General features: G+C 44.3%; 2 protein-coding genes across 3 annotated transcripts; one reads left to right on the forward strand and one right to left on the reverse strand.

Annotated features, from left to right (window-relative positions):
* The first annotated feature begins 18 nt into the window (after nt 1-18).
* On the forward strand, nt 19-8,327 carry c8orf74 (chromosome 8 open reading frame 74). 2 transcript variants are annotated; one of them, XM_022246590.2, is made up of 5 exons: nt 19-536; nt 2,154-2,352; nt 3,169-3,395; nt 4,617-4,793; nt 5,250-8,327. In XM_022246590.2, the coding sequence occupies exons 1-5, from the start codon at nt 486-488 to the stop codon at nt 5,553-5,555; spliced, it is 960 nt and encodes a 319-aa protein (XP_022102282.2). In that variant the 5' UTR covers nt 19-485; the 3' UTR covers nt 5,556-8,327. The 2 variants fall into 2 exon arrangements, with proteins under 2 accessions (XP_022102282.2, XP_022102283.2); XM_022246591.2 differs by lacking the exon at nt 19-536 and adding an exon at nt 543-798.
* Nucleotides 6,662-11,269, reverse strand: rnf146 (ring finger protein 146). Its single transcript, XM_022246586.2, has 2 exons — nt 11,071-11,269; nt 6,662-9,615 (listed from the first exon to the last, which is right to left on the reverse strand). The coding sequence occupies exons 1-2, from the start codon at nt 11,135-11,137 to the stop codon at nt 8,432-8,434; spliced, it is 1,251 nt and encodes a 416-aa protein (XP_022102278.2). The 5' UTR covers nt 11,138-11,269; the 3' UTR covers nt 6,662-8,431.
* Nucleotides 11,270-11,989: the final 720 nt, after the last annotated feature.

Consider the following 11,989-nt stretch of genomic DNA (forward strand, 5'->3'; position numbering starts at 1 on the left):
CTGTTTGTTTTTAGCTAAGTACAGTCGAACCTCGTTAATAAGAGCACAGTTAATACAAGATTCTGCTCAAGACGAGGAAATTATTTTGTCCAATCCTTTCTTTTTCATTGTTTTCATTCCTGATAATACAAGGTTTATGATATAACAAGGTAATTTGCAGAGTCCAAAGGACCTGTTATTAACGAAGTTCGACTGTATATGTTAAAAGTTTGCCAAACTTGTTCAAATTCCACTGTAAATTGTGGTGTAAGTGAAGATATGCCATTGCATAAAGTTTCGTGAAATTTACTGCAGGAAACCCATTTTTTTTCTGCATGAACTTTAAAAGAACTTTACTTGGGGAGTGCGTTCGGTATAAACTTGTTGGTTCCCCGGCCCCGCCCCCGCCTGCCCGGGCGGCCGTACTACTACGAAGGGCGCCACCAATTGTCCACGTTGATTCTGGCTAGGCTGAGCATATTCTTTGCCTAGCAACGAGTTCCAAAATGGCAGCTTCCATTAGCGCAGAGGATGCAAAACAAGTGGCATCTTTGCCGGTAATTTTAGTTCATTTCTAAAGTACAATGTGAAAACATATGTACTGCGTGGTGTGATGCATATTTGGAGAATCACATGTTTTCTAAAAATCACATGGGGGGCCTATTTAGCTTCTTTTCACCTCATGCCAATTTTTTTTTTCACATTGACATTCCACCACCATGTCCACTGTGACCTGGAATCTGGCATCTGTGGGGTGTCGGACCCCACAGTTCTGGGAGTAGTTTCAGGCGTGTTTGTGCACAGGGGTAGTCTGAGTAGGTAAGGGTAGTCTACAATGGACCTTCAACTGTCCAAGTGAGAAATGGAGATTCCAATAATGATGATAAGGTTTATTCACATTTGGGAAGAAAAGAGAAATTTTCCCCTGAAATGAGTGTCGCCATCTTGTTCAAATATTTGAACTGTATGTTACGTATAATGTCCTGGCGACAATGTCACGCCGTGCCGGCCTAGCAGCTGACCATGCACAAAAAGCATGCCATGTGTGTTACAATACACATCGGGCAGGGCAAAAAAATCCAAAATTAGCCTAAATTAACATCTCCCCGATGCAAATCCATCCTTGGAAATAGAACTCTATCTGGCTTGATGGGCTGAAATGTTGCCTGGGATGCTCACCACTTTAAGTACTTACGTACACCTGAGCATGTTGAGACTTTGTGCAGGTTGCTATTCACAGGGAAGGTGACCCCTTACCTTCACCACAATTTTCCGACGAGTTTAAGGCTAGCCAGACAGCAGGTTTCTCATGTCTCACACTGAAGATTCAAATTGGGCCAACACTTGTGAGAAGTGGGAAGCTGCTAGCTGCTGCAGGGAATTTTTTCCAAAAGTCCTAGACAGTGTAGGCCTACTACTGCCTAGGCCTATAATATTAATAAACACAAAAAGAGATATTTTCTCCAGAGAAGAGGAAAGACACCTTGCAGTGTCCTGACTCCGCTTTGTTGATTGTGTTCAAAGTCTACGGTCCATGGTCATGGAGAGTTTAGTGCATTTTCGAAATATTTTCTCAGGAAAATTGGAAATCTTTCTCAGTTCACTCCCGGATTCTTTTCGTTTGAATATCTTTGCAATGACTGACCTTCGCTGAGATCACGGGACAAAAGTGGATTCAGGGTGCAACATCCTTTCCCTGGCCTTGGCCTAATGTAATTTTTGGATCTGTGAAGTTTCAATTCAATCTGACACAAACATCAGGCGTTGTTATTAGCGTCATGTATAGTTTATCATATTTATGAATACAATAAATTCATTAGGCCCTAGTCTGCCTGCGTGCACGAGAATGTCAGTGGAAAAAGTTCACATTTTTTGGCTGACCCGTCTTTGAAAAATACATGAGAACCCCAGCCCTTCAGTTTTTATAATATTGGTGTCAATCAGATTTGTGGTAAATTGGGCATGAATGGAAGAAACATGAGACCCACCGCAGAACAAACAGCACTGATATCAAAAGAATTTGGAGATCCTCCCTTCCTTTTCGCCGGCTCCTTTACGAGGACAAATGCAGAAAGTCTGTATCCCAAGCACATCCAGACTGGCAAGTTAGGCCAGTCCACGATTGTAGTTACATTTTGCTGACATTTCTTTGGTTGGATTACGTGTACTTGCAGAAACCTCAGGGACGCCTGAAGCTGGCCCGGTGCCTCAACTGGGACCTGAGCAGCTTCAGCGAAGACGACAACATGCGGGAGTCGATCCTGCTGGACTACTTTCACGACAGTCTCATGTTTGCTGCCAGCCGCGGCTTCCCCTGGCAGCAGGTGTGCGGGGTGCTGGACCTTGCCAGGGAGATGCAAGAACAGACAGTTGGTAAGTAGTGCCTGAGTTGGTTTGTCTCTTATATCAAATTCCTTATTCCTTATACCAAAACTTGCATCCATTTTGTGGAAAGACTAAGCAGTAGCCGCCTGCGCCAAACAGATTTTAGTTTTGTTTCATGGTGCTGCAAAAGTACAGGTCTCTGTATGCTTCATGGTTCACCAGTTTTGGCTGTCAAGCAAACTCAAGGTCAGCAAAAGGACATCTACAAATCTCTGCCAACAGTAAACAACTTTGAGAAAATCCGTATGTAGATCTCGCATAGATAAAAGTGCATATCAACACGATCCAGAATATCCATGGTGTGGGATCTGACTATAATATATGTGTACAAAATTCCATTTGCTGTGATGTGGAATGGGCCTATTACATTAATTAGTGCACATGTATTGCTGAGATGGCAAAGCTAGGGAGTCCCATTGCAGTAACAGGCATACTGTCTGGTCGCAAGAGAGCACAATCCGCCTGCTTTGTGTCGCTGGTCAGGCTGCTCTGATCCAGGTTACAGAGCTCCTCTCAAATCGTTCATTTAAGAGGTCACACACCGGTGACGTGACCTTTAACCCCTTCACGGAGGGATTATTTTGACCGCGACTGCTGGGCTGTGGTATGCCCTGAATGGAGGGCTTTGTCCATCAGCAGGCCCCATTGAACCAGCAGCTGCATGGTGAATAGACTGTATGTGTGGTATGCACTAATCCTCACACAATGCTGCGGTAGTAGCAGTCCTCCGTAGCAAAGGCGTTAAGGTTACCTATGCGCAGAAGAATGGAAAAGGGTTATGGCTCGTGTATACTTCACTTGCAGGTCAGCCACTCGGCCACGCCATCAGGCTGTACCGGCAGAAGTCCTTGGAGTACGCTGAGGACGGCCGCATCTCGGATAAGAACTTGAAGATCTTCACCAGCCACCTCTTTGCCACCTTCATGAGGCACTACAGACTCTACCAGTTTGTCTTCACGCAGCCCCGCTCTCTCATGGTCACCAAACTCGCACTGGAGGTTGAACCACCCCCAGATACTATACACTTGAAGGTATGAAACACAAAATGGCTTGGCACATGACCTAATTCACGAGTCGGCCATATTGAATTGAAAGTGAGGTTTTTTCAACTCTTAATTATTTTGGAACCTCAGAACAAAAATGAGAGCAGTGGAACATTTTCAGTGCAGATTAATTTCAATTACAATGATAAATTATTTAAAATATGTGATTGGTTATATTTAAATGTTTTAACCACTTGCTGCCAGGGGGACCTGTTTTCGAGCACGTAGGCTTTATACACGGAGCCACGGAACCCGAAATGGGACAAAGGGAACTGGGCCTTGTAACAAAAGATCGGGAACAAAAGACCAGGCTGCTGGGCATTACCAAAATTTTTTGACTTTCAGTAGTGGAGATAATCCAGCCTTGTTTTGAAACAGTATACCACGGTTTGGGGCATTTAGAGCAAGCGGATTACCACCTGGGACAAAAGCGCTCCACTACCGCAGCGATGAGCCACACGCCACCACTGCATGCTAATCTGGCCCCTATTGAAAAGAGGTCAGCGGCGCACTGTGCCAGGTTCGTGAACAAAAGAAGGTTATATAACACCGCACAATCTGGGCTCTTTTTACAAGGCTGCAGACCTGGCTGAAATATTTGGGCATCAGTATATTTTGTCCGTCAGACTAGAGTGGCCACCAGACAGGAATTCGTGTGGGTGTAAACGTCCATTAATTGAAATGATGAATTTTTGAAGAATTTTGAAAACTGGAAATCTTGGAAAAGTCCTGATTATGTGCACTGCATTTTTCAAACCACCCGGCAGCAAGTGGTTAAGCTACGTATAAAAAATGAAAGTGAGGCATGGAACCCCAAATAGTTTGGCACAACCCCGTTTGACAGATTAAGTTGAATGATAAAAACGGCTTCTTTGTGAATAAGGTCTTTTCCAGAGAGTGGCTTTGGCATATGTCCCATAATGTGAAGAAAGGTCTGGTAAAATCTCCTAGTATTGCTGCCATAGCTGTTACCCTATGTTGGAATACTCGTAATCAGTGGCGTAAACTAGGGTGAATTTCTAGGAGGGTACGTGGGGGTGCACACATTTTTCCATGGGGGCACTAAAAACGTACAGGGAACTGTGACTTGTACATCTCAAAATTTCAAAGGGGAAGGGCACTCGAAGGGGCACCGGCCTCCCTTGGGGGGACACTGGCTTCAGTCCAACCATTCCAGTGGGTACTTTGGACTTTTGCATCCACCATCAGGAAAGCAAGCCGCAACACATCTGGGAGTACGACCAGAAGCTGGCGGCCATTGAAGGGGAAGAGCAGGCCCGCATGGAGGCCCTGCAGGCTGAGAGAGAGGAGCTGCTGCGACAGGAGCCGGATGCTGACAGACCCCTGGTCGCTCTGGAGGAATCAGGGGGACCACTCCAACAGGAGGTGAGCATATTGGAAAATTGTTGACCAAAAAAAAAACCAACATTGAAACTTGCAGTCCTTCATGTGGCATAATACGGGCGATTCACAACAGTGCGCCACCAATTGAAATTTGTTGACCCTTTTCAAACGCGCATTGGGTCGACAAATTTCACGCATTGTGATTGGCCAAGGCGTTGCAAACTCTTGGTAGCGCACTATTGCAAAACGGCCGTATTATGTCATTGTTTAATGTGTTTTGATCAAAACCCTGCAAAGATACTTGCTGTTGAACAGTTTGCTTTGTCCTGGAAAACGTTTCTTGTGCAGTGATACCGTCTCCAAATGGTTGAACAAAATCTAGCCCAAGGGTTTTGAAAATGGTGATACGTAGATCCATAGCATGATAGGGTTTGAAGTTATTTGTATTGTTTCCCAAATCTTTTGATTTCTTGGTTGGTAATTTGTTGCGTCTGACAGATTCTTTCTCGGGCGATCCGGGAGGCCACAAACCTCCGAGGCAGCCACACCGAGCGTCTGCTCCAGGCAAAGGTGGAAGAGACCCACGAGGACCTGGACTACTACTTTGAGAAGACCGCCCTGCCCCGCCCAGCAGCCTTAGGACCGCCCCCGCGCACCAAGTCTCCACCCCGCCTGACGGCCAGAAGCAAGACCGCCAGCACAAAGAGTGGGGGAGGGGGAGGCAAGAACTCCCTGGGCAGGGACTTGCCCAAGGGATCAGCTAAGTCCCTGAGGTCCAAGACGCCCAAATCCGTCAAGAGCTAAGTAGGATTGGGCTACTGTAGCATTTTGGAATTGAGTTTAATTCAGTCTGGGAGTTACAGTTCTCTTCAGACTTGATTTCATATTCTTTGGTATGAACAAGAAAAACTCTCGGGAACATTCACTAATAAGTAATTTCCTCTGCAGTATCAGCATTTACTTAGGAAAACTCAATGTGTGTGATATTCAGCATGGTGCTTAAGAGCTCTGTTCAAACCCGTTCTTTGGTGGTTATGTTTTGGTATTCCCGAAATGAAAACTATTTTTTGGAAGTCGTAACCAAGTACGCAATGAAAGCCTGTACAGAGGGTTTGCATGGCAGCCATGTTGCAGGCCCTTGCTTTTGTGCCACAGGGTATTCACAAAGGAAGTTTCCCTGTGAAACAAAAGATCTGCCTTGGAAGATGGCTACCACGAAAAGCCTCTGTGCAAGTAGCTGCAGTCAATAACAACTACTTACCAAACAATATGCAACAAACAAAAAATCGAAGAAGTTCCTGGTTATGATCGCAGCACAGCCATAAATATCCTGTGTTCATAAGAGGCGAGAGTTGTTGCTCCTGAAACTCCTAAAAATGATCTGGTGAGTTCATGAACACAGTTTGAACATTTTTGAACAGAAACAGTGTGCTTTTGAGTAAAAGGAGTTGCAACTTGCTATTAAAGTGCAGGTGAATTGAGTTTCAGCATAAATATGTGCATGCAACTTGACAATCAAAAAGACTCATCAACTCAAAGCTTTTGCCATGTTAAGTGAACTTCTAAACTTATGCATTAAGATCTATGGAACATGTAGTCTGTGTTTCTAAATGTTTTTACTATATGCTTATCACATCTCTAACATTTTGGTGCATTGCATGTACATACAAACTTCTTGAAAAAAAGAAAAAAACTGTTGTAGGTAGAAGACTCCTTTTTGGTCGGAAGCCATTTGGGAGTTTGTTCCTAAATGATCACTCAAAGGGCAACATAAAAATGAGGATTGGGACCTTTTTTGATCGAGTTAACACTCTGCAAATGCTCATAAAAAGATAGGGAGTGAAAAAAAGTGGAATTCATTGTGCAAAATTCATAGGGCTGATGGTGTCAATAACTCACACATAAATACATTCCACGTTTTTATCTATGCAGTGAATTTAATAAGCACAAAATGCACAGGTTTACAATGCAGCGGTTACAATTTGAAGCAAAAGCTGGGTTTATTTGTTATGGCTGAGTGGCATTCAATTAAGTAGAGAAATATGATTGGCGTCCATATTACATGTATATGTACTGGGATGTTCATGCCCCCAGTCCAGCATTTGGCCTGGGGAAATGAAAGTTAAACAGGTATTTCAGTGTTTGGTATTACGATAGATTCGGGACATTATATATTCAGGCCATTGCTGAACCTGATTTCTACTCAGCACAAACGTGAAGGAGATCACGTTTCATGTCACAAAGCATTCGAAGCAGAATTCACTTGATGTGCATTTGACGTTTGCCAATTCACAGCACAAAACATTTGATGTGGTGTCAATGAAGTTGTGTTCACATTTGCACCAATAATGAACACGTATGCCTTAATCTTAAACACATTCCGAGACCCAAAGTTCAAAGCTGAAAGATGTTTTGCCCATTGATTTTACCGCACAGCACTGGAATTATTTGGCAAAGATTTTACAGGAAGCTTTTCAACGAAATACCCAGAAAATATGGCTATCACTTGTATCGTTTCAGTTCTGGCACTGATTAAGAGGCTCTCGAATGGTCAACATGGCTCTACCCGAGTTTAAACCAGACTCTTTTGAGAGGTCAAGAACCAGAGACCTGAGAAATCTCATTGGAGAAAAAAAAAGTGTAGGTGCATACTGCCTGAAAACTCCCATCCATGTTGTGACTGCAATAACCAGATTGTTAACTATAAGCAGGGGTTATTAAAGCACTGTGAGCAGTAGACCGATCCAGTGAGCCCAGCCCACTACGCATGCGGGCACTTGGCACATGCTCGTTTCCAATGCCACATTACAGGTTCCAGTCGCATGCATCCTATGCGCATGCACGCACGTCAAGATTTTAGTCCACGCATGTCGGATATAAAACACAGCTGTGAATGGTCAGAAAACTGTGGGTTGGCCCTTAACCCTAACCCCTCAATCCTTCACCTGTTGGAGGAGTGTTAGGGTTAATGATCGTTCTATTGACTATGCACAGTTTGCAACGTTGCATGGACATTTGAAGTGTTGCAGCCCCTTTTACTGATTCCCATTAACCGTCCATACACTCAAACTGGATTTGGATGTAATTTGCCTTGCCCATGTGCTGACATTCCAAAGGCTTTCTCTGGACGTTGAAAACAAAGGTTATTTCATTTTTCAATTAAGCAATAAGAGGTTCTACTTCATTTTCTGAAACATTCTGAATTTACACGGCCGAGATTGGATTAAAAAAACTGGGTGAAAAATGGGTACTCATCGGGTACTCATCACAACCCTAATGTCAACTCAAATGGCATGTACATGTAGGAATGTCTCACGAATGGGGCCCACCAAATGCTTCAAACATAATTTTTATAATTGTTAACTTCTCAGGTGTATTATGGACTTCACTAATGAACAAAAGAATTCTAAGCACATTACAGATGTATAAGTTAGCATATCATGAAGTTTTATTTTAAATTATACTAATAAAATGTCTGCAGAGTTTGAATGAAGACATAAATTTGTTTAATACACAAATAATACACAAGGAGGCCACAATAAATACGTTATATTTTTCTGTGTGAATCAAGAGATATTATAAGTTTGATGTAAAATCATGTCCCGCCTTGTTTTCCCAAGAAGTCAATAAAGTGGGAAACATAAAGCGCGTGGTTTAGCCAACTACTGGTACCTTTCTGATCAGCACCATATATCATCGTTCTGTCTTTGACGGCGCCTACGCTGGCGAACCTCTCCCTGGGCCGGCTGCGATGGGGCTTCCACTGCCTCGTACACGGAAGCGTTTGGTGTGGATAGCTGAAGCGATTGCATTGCACTTTCAACATGAGCGGAGTCAGCACGTTGCGGCAGTGGATTGCTACCGTCAACCAGCGCCTGCCTGTGGCGTTCATGTCTTCCTGGGCGCGTCTCAGGGGCCGAGCTCACCCGCTGGTGCCTGACAGGCAGACCCTGGGGTTGGGCTCTGGCGCCCGACGTGGCCAGCTGTCTTGTGCCGGCCGGTGGGTCCCGAGCATTGCCCGCTAGTCTGCTACCTCGCTGCTGTGGTCTGAATCTCGGAGCGGGCTCTTGCTGCGACCGCCACTGTGCACTGTTGGTGTCCTCGTCATCTGTTCCATCATAATCATCATCCGCGTCATACTGATCAGAAGGCACACTCCTTGGATCCCCATGCTCCTGGTCTCTTCCCACACCTGCCGACCTTGACGTGGTGCGACCCAGGCCACTGGAAGTCGCTGCTTTCACCAAAGTGCCACTTGCTGTTGAGGGCATCTCACCAGCAGCAGTTTCATCCTTCTCCTTCTTGGCAGTCTGTGGGACCTCTACAGTCTCCGCCGTGGCTTCCAGCCGAGCAGCAATCTTCAATCCAGCAATTCCCTTCTTTGGGGCACTGACCAAGTCCCTCTTGATCCGACGGCGACGCGAAGGGTCATTCCTCCTCATCTGCACCATGTTGTCCAAGTCGATGACATACATGAACCCGGCGATGAGTAGCTCAAACGTTCGCTTCTTGGCATTGTAGCTCTCCTCCAGCTCGGCGTTGGTCCGCTCATCATACTGCCACCACCCGTTCCGGCCCTCGTAAAACCACGCGTAGGTCTCGGTCTGCCCATCGCACTCAAAGCCCTGGGCAGACACATCTTTCTTGCCGACGAGGGTCGGGTTGTTGAAAAATTCAACAGGAATTCCCTGCCTGCAGAGGGCACATCGACTGCTCTGGTTGGCAGCCCCCTTGACGCAGAGGAAGCAGAAGATGTGACTGCAAGGAAGTTGAACCGGATGGACACAAGTCTGGAGACACACTGCACACTCGGGTATTTTTTCCACTGCCGAATGTTCAACTTTGCTAGCAGTTCCTGATGTATCTAGAAAATACAAATACATGAATCATTACATGTTATGGTAGAAGTAATCAATAAATCACAAACACTGATTAGCTGTTGAGAAAATAACTGCTCCTAGTTCAGTCACAACACATAGGTTACTTCACCGTGCACTTTGCAGAGAAATCTTCATTATAAAAGTCTTAGAAGACTAATTTCTAATCACAAAGATTAGCTACTATCCAGTGGACAGCTGTATGCTTTCTATGTTTTTTTTAATGGCTGTGGATATTTAGTAGTCACCGACTGAATGCAACTGAATGATATTTAGCCGGACACATGCACAGTAGTTCTTATGGTAACTAATCTTGGTCTGGTTCAGTTCCTAAACGTACATGGTGGTTGTGACTTTGTATTCACAAGGTGGGAATCAGACCCTTTTACAGTTTTGGACTTAATTCCCTTTAAAAAACAAGTCCTGAGAGCCACCAATCAGAAAAAGAAAATACTCTGTAATTAAATGTTGGAGTCAATTTTGAAATAATAAAAGACTATTCTGAATTTTTGGGACGGAAAAAAAGGAGAAGCTGACGGCAATAGCTGAGACTTGAACCCAACTTACAGCACATCCAATCGCATCAAGCATTGTCAAGTGAGCTCTATCCACTGCACTACACACCCAGCTTGAATGTAATAACAGAATAAGGTAACAGCCTTTATGCAATAAGTTGTGTATATGCGTCAAAGAGGACACTGTTTACCCAGAGTCAGCTTAATATCATTAACCCTAGTAACAGACCTCAATCCTTTAATAGACCAATTGTGCCCGCTAAGTCACGTGACCTATAGTGGGTATTGAAATCAACAAACACGACGTCCCTCAAAAACAAAGTGTTTCGTAAGTATCATTTACCAAAAATAACGCAGACGGTAGGTACCGTACTCGGACTACGGATACTAATGGGTACTAAACCGTAACCTGGCTGTATAGTTTGTAAAACAACACTCAAAACACACGTTGTTATGGGACTGATACCCACTTTATATGTAGGTCAGGTGATTTAGCAGGCGCAATCAGTCAATTGGTGGGTTGTGTTGATGTTGAGGACTGTTAGGGTTAGCCTAGGCATAGTCTTGTTTCATTTAGCCGGTGACACTGTCTTTGTCTATTCCACAGTCAGATAGTATCATTGTTTATGCCACTTGTCTGGTCCAGTCAGCAGTGTAGGCCTATGCCGAGAAAGAGCGATCGACGAACATCACCATGTGCCATCGGCCATCACAACAGGCAACATTACTGACTCAGTCATGGTACTCATTGGTAGACATGGTAGACAAGACTCAACATGCTCATGTCAACTCAAACTTCGCAAAAAGCAACAAGAAATCAACAATGTCATCCGACACGGTCAAAACCCATGAAAACTAGGCCAATGCTGTATGCACTTATGCCTACATACGACACAGGGCCAAGTCACAGGAATCATAATAAATCACCTGTGACTACGTTCTCTCTCCTCGTTCCTTGGTTTGAGGAATTCCCCTTTGATGACCTTTCTGCCATATTTCCAGAAAGATATTTATGTGAATCAACGGAAGAAAAACAACAAAATTAATAGTCAAAATAAATAGCAATCACTAAACAGTAGGCATAGCTTAGCAGACCCAGCCAGCCGTGATTGGCTGTGGCTTGAGTCGATATGGCAAGCGACCGCCCATAGCGTAATGTGGAATTCCAAGCCGTAGCCAAGTAATTTATGCACGGCTTATGTTGTTATTGTAGCCAATTCCAGCTTGATGTCGATTACTACCTATCGAATCTGAACCTCGACGTCCGACGTGTGCCGGACGTCGACAGGGGTGGATTCGTTGAGCGAGGAGGTTTCACACTCTTCCATAAAATTCAAAGTAAATTATGTCAATGTAAATGTCAGTAGCCCCAACATAAAAGAACTGTCTTGTCTGAAAAGATGCCTCTTTCTTCAAATGGAAAAAAAAAATCAGATATAGTCTTAGTTTATAAGCTGTAGAAAGGAAGGGGCATAAATCCCGCAGGGATGGGGCTGTATAACCTCTCCCCCAACACACACTTTTGGGTTGGACTATTGAATCACCCCAATCTTTTATGTTTGAGAAAAAATATCAGGTGGATTTCGACTAATTTTTTGACTCTCCAACAACCAAATGTATTCCCTAGCAATGAATATGTAGGGAGAAAATAAATGCTATGGGCTGTTTTGAATTTAGGTTCTGGAGTGCAAGCATATATGTACACCTGTATCATGAACAGTGCCCCTGGTGTCAGAGTCAGCACCCCTTAATCTCAAATTTCCAAGCCCAAGCATTTTTTTTTTAATGTTTATCCCCCATTCCCCGCAGCACACATTTCCGCCGCTGCTAGACGTCGAGAAAGCAT

Source organism: Acanthaster planci, linkage group LG18 (genome assembly GCF_054643075.1).
Source record: "Acanthaster planci isolate LZ-2023a linkage group LG18, COTS_SCS, whole genome shotgun sequence".
Taxonomy (NCBI): domain Eukaryota; kingdom Metazoa; phylum Echinodermata; class Asteroidea; order Valvatida; family Acanthasteridae; genus Acanthaster; species Acanthaster planci.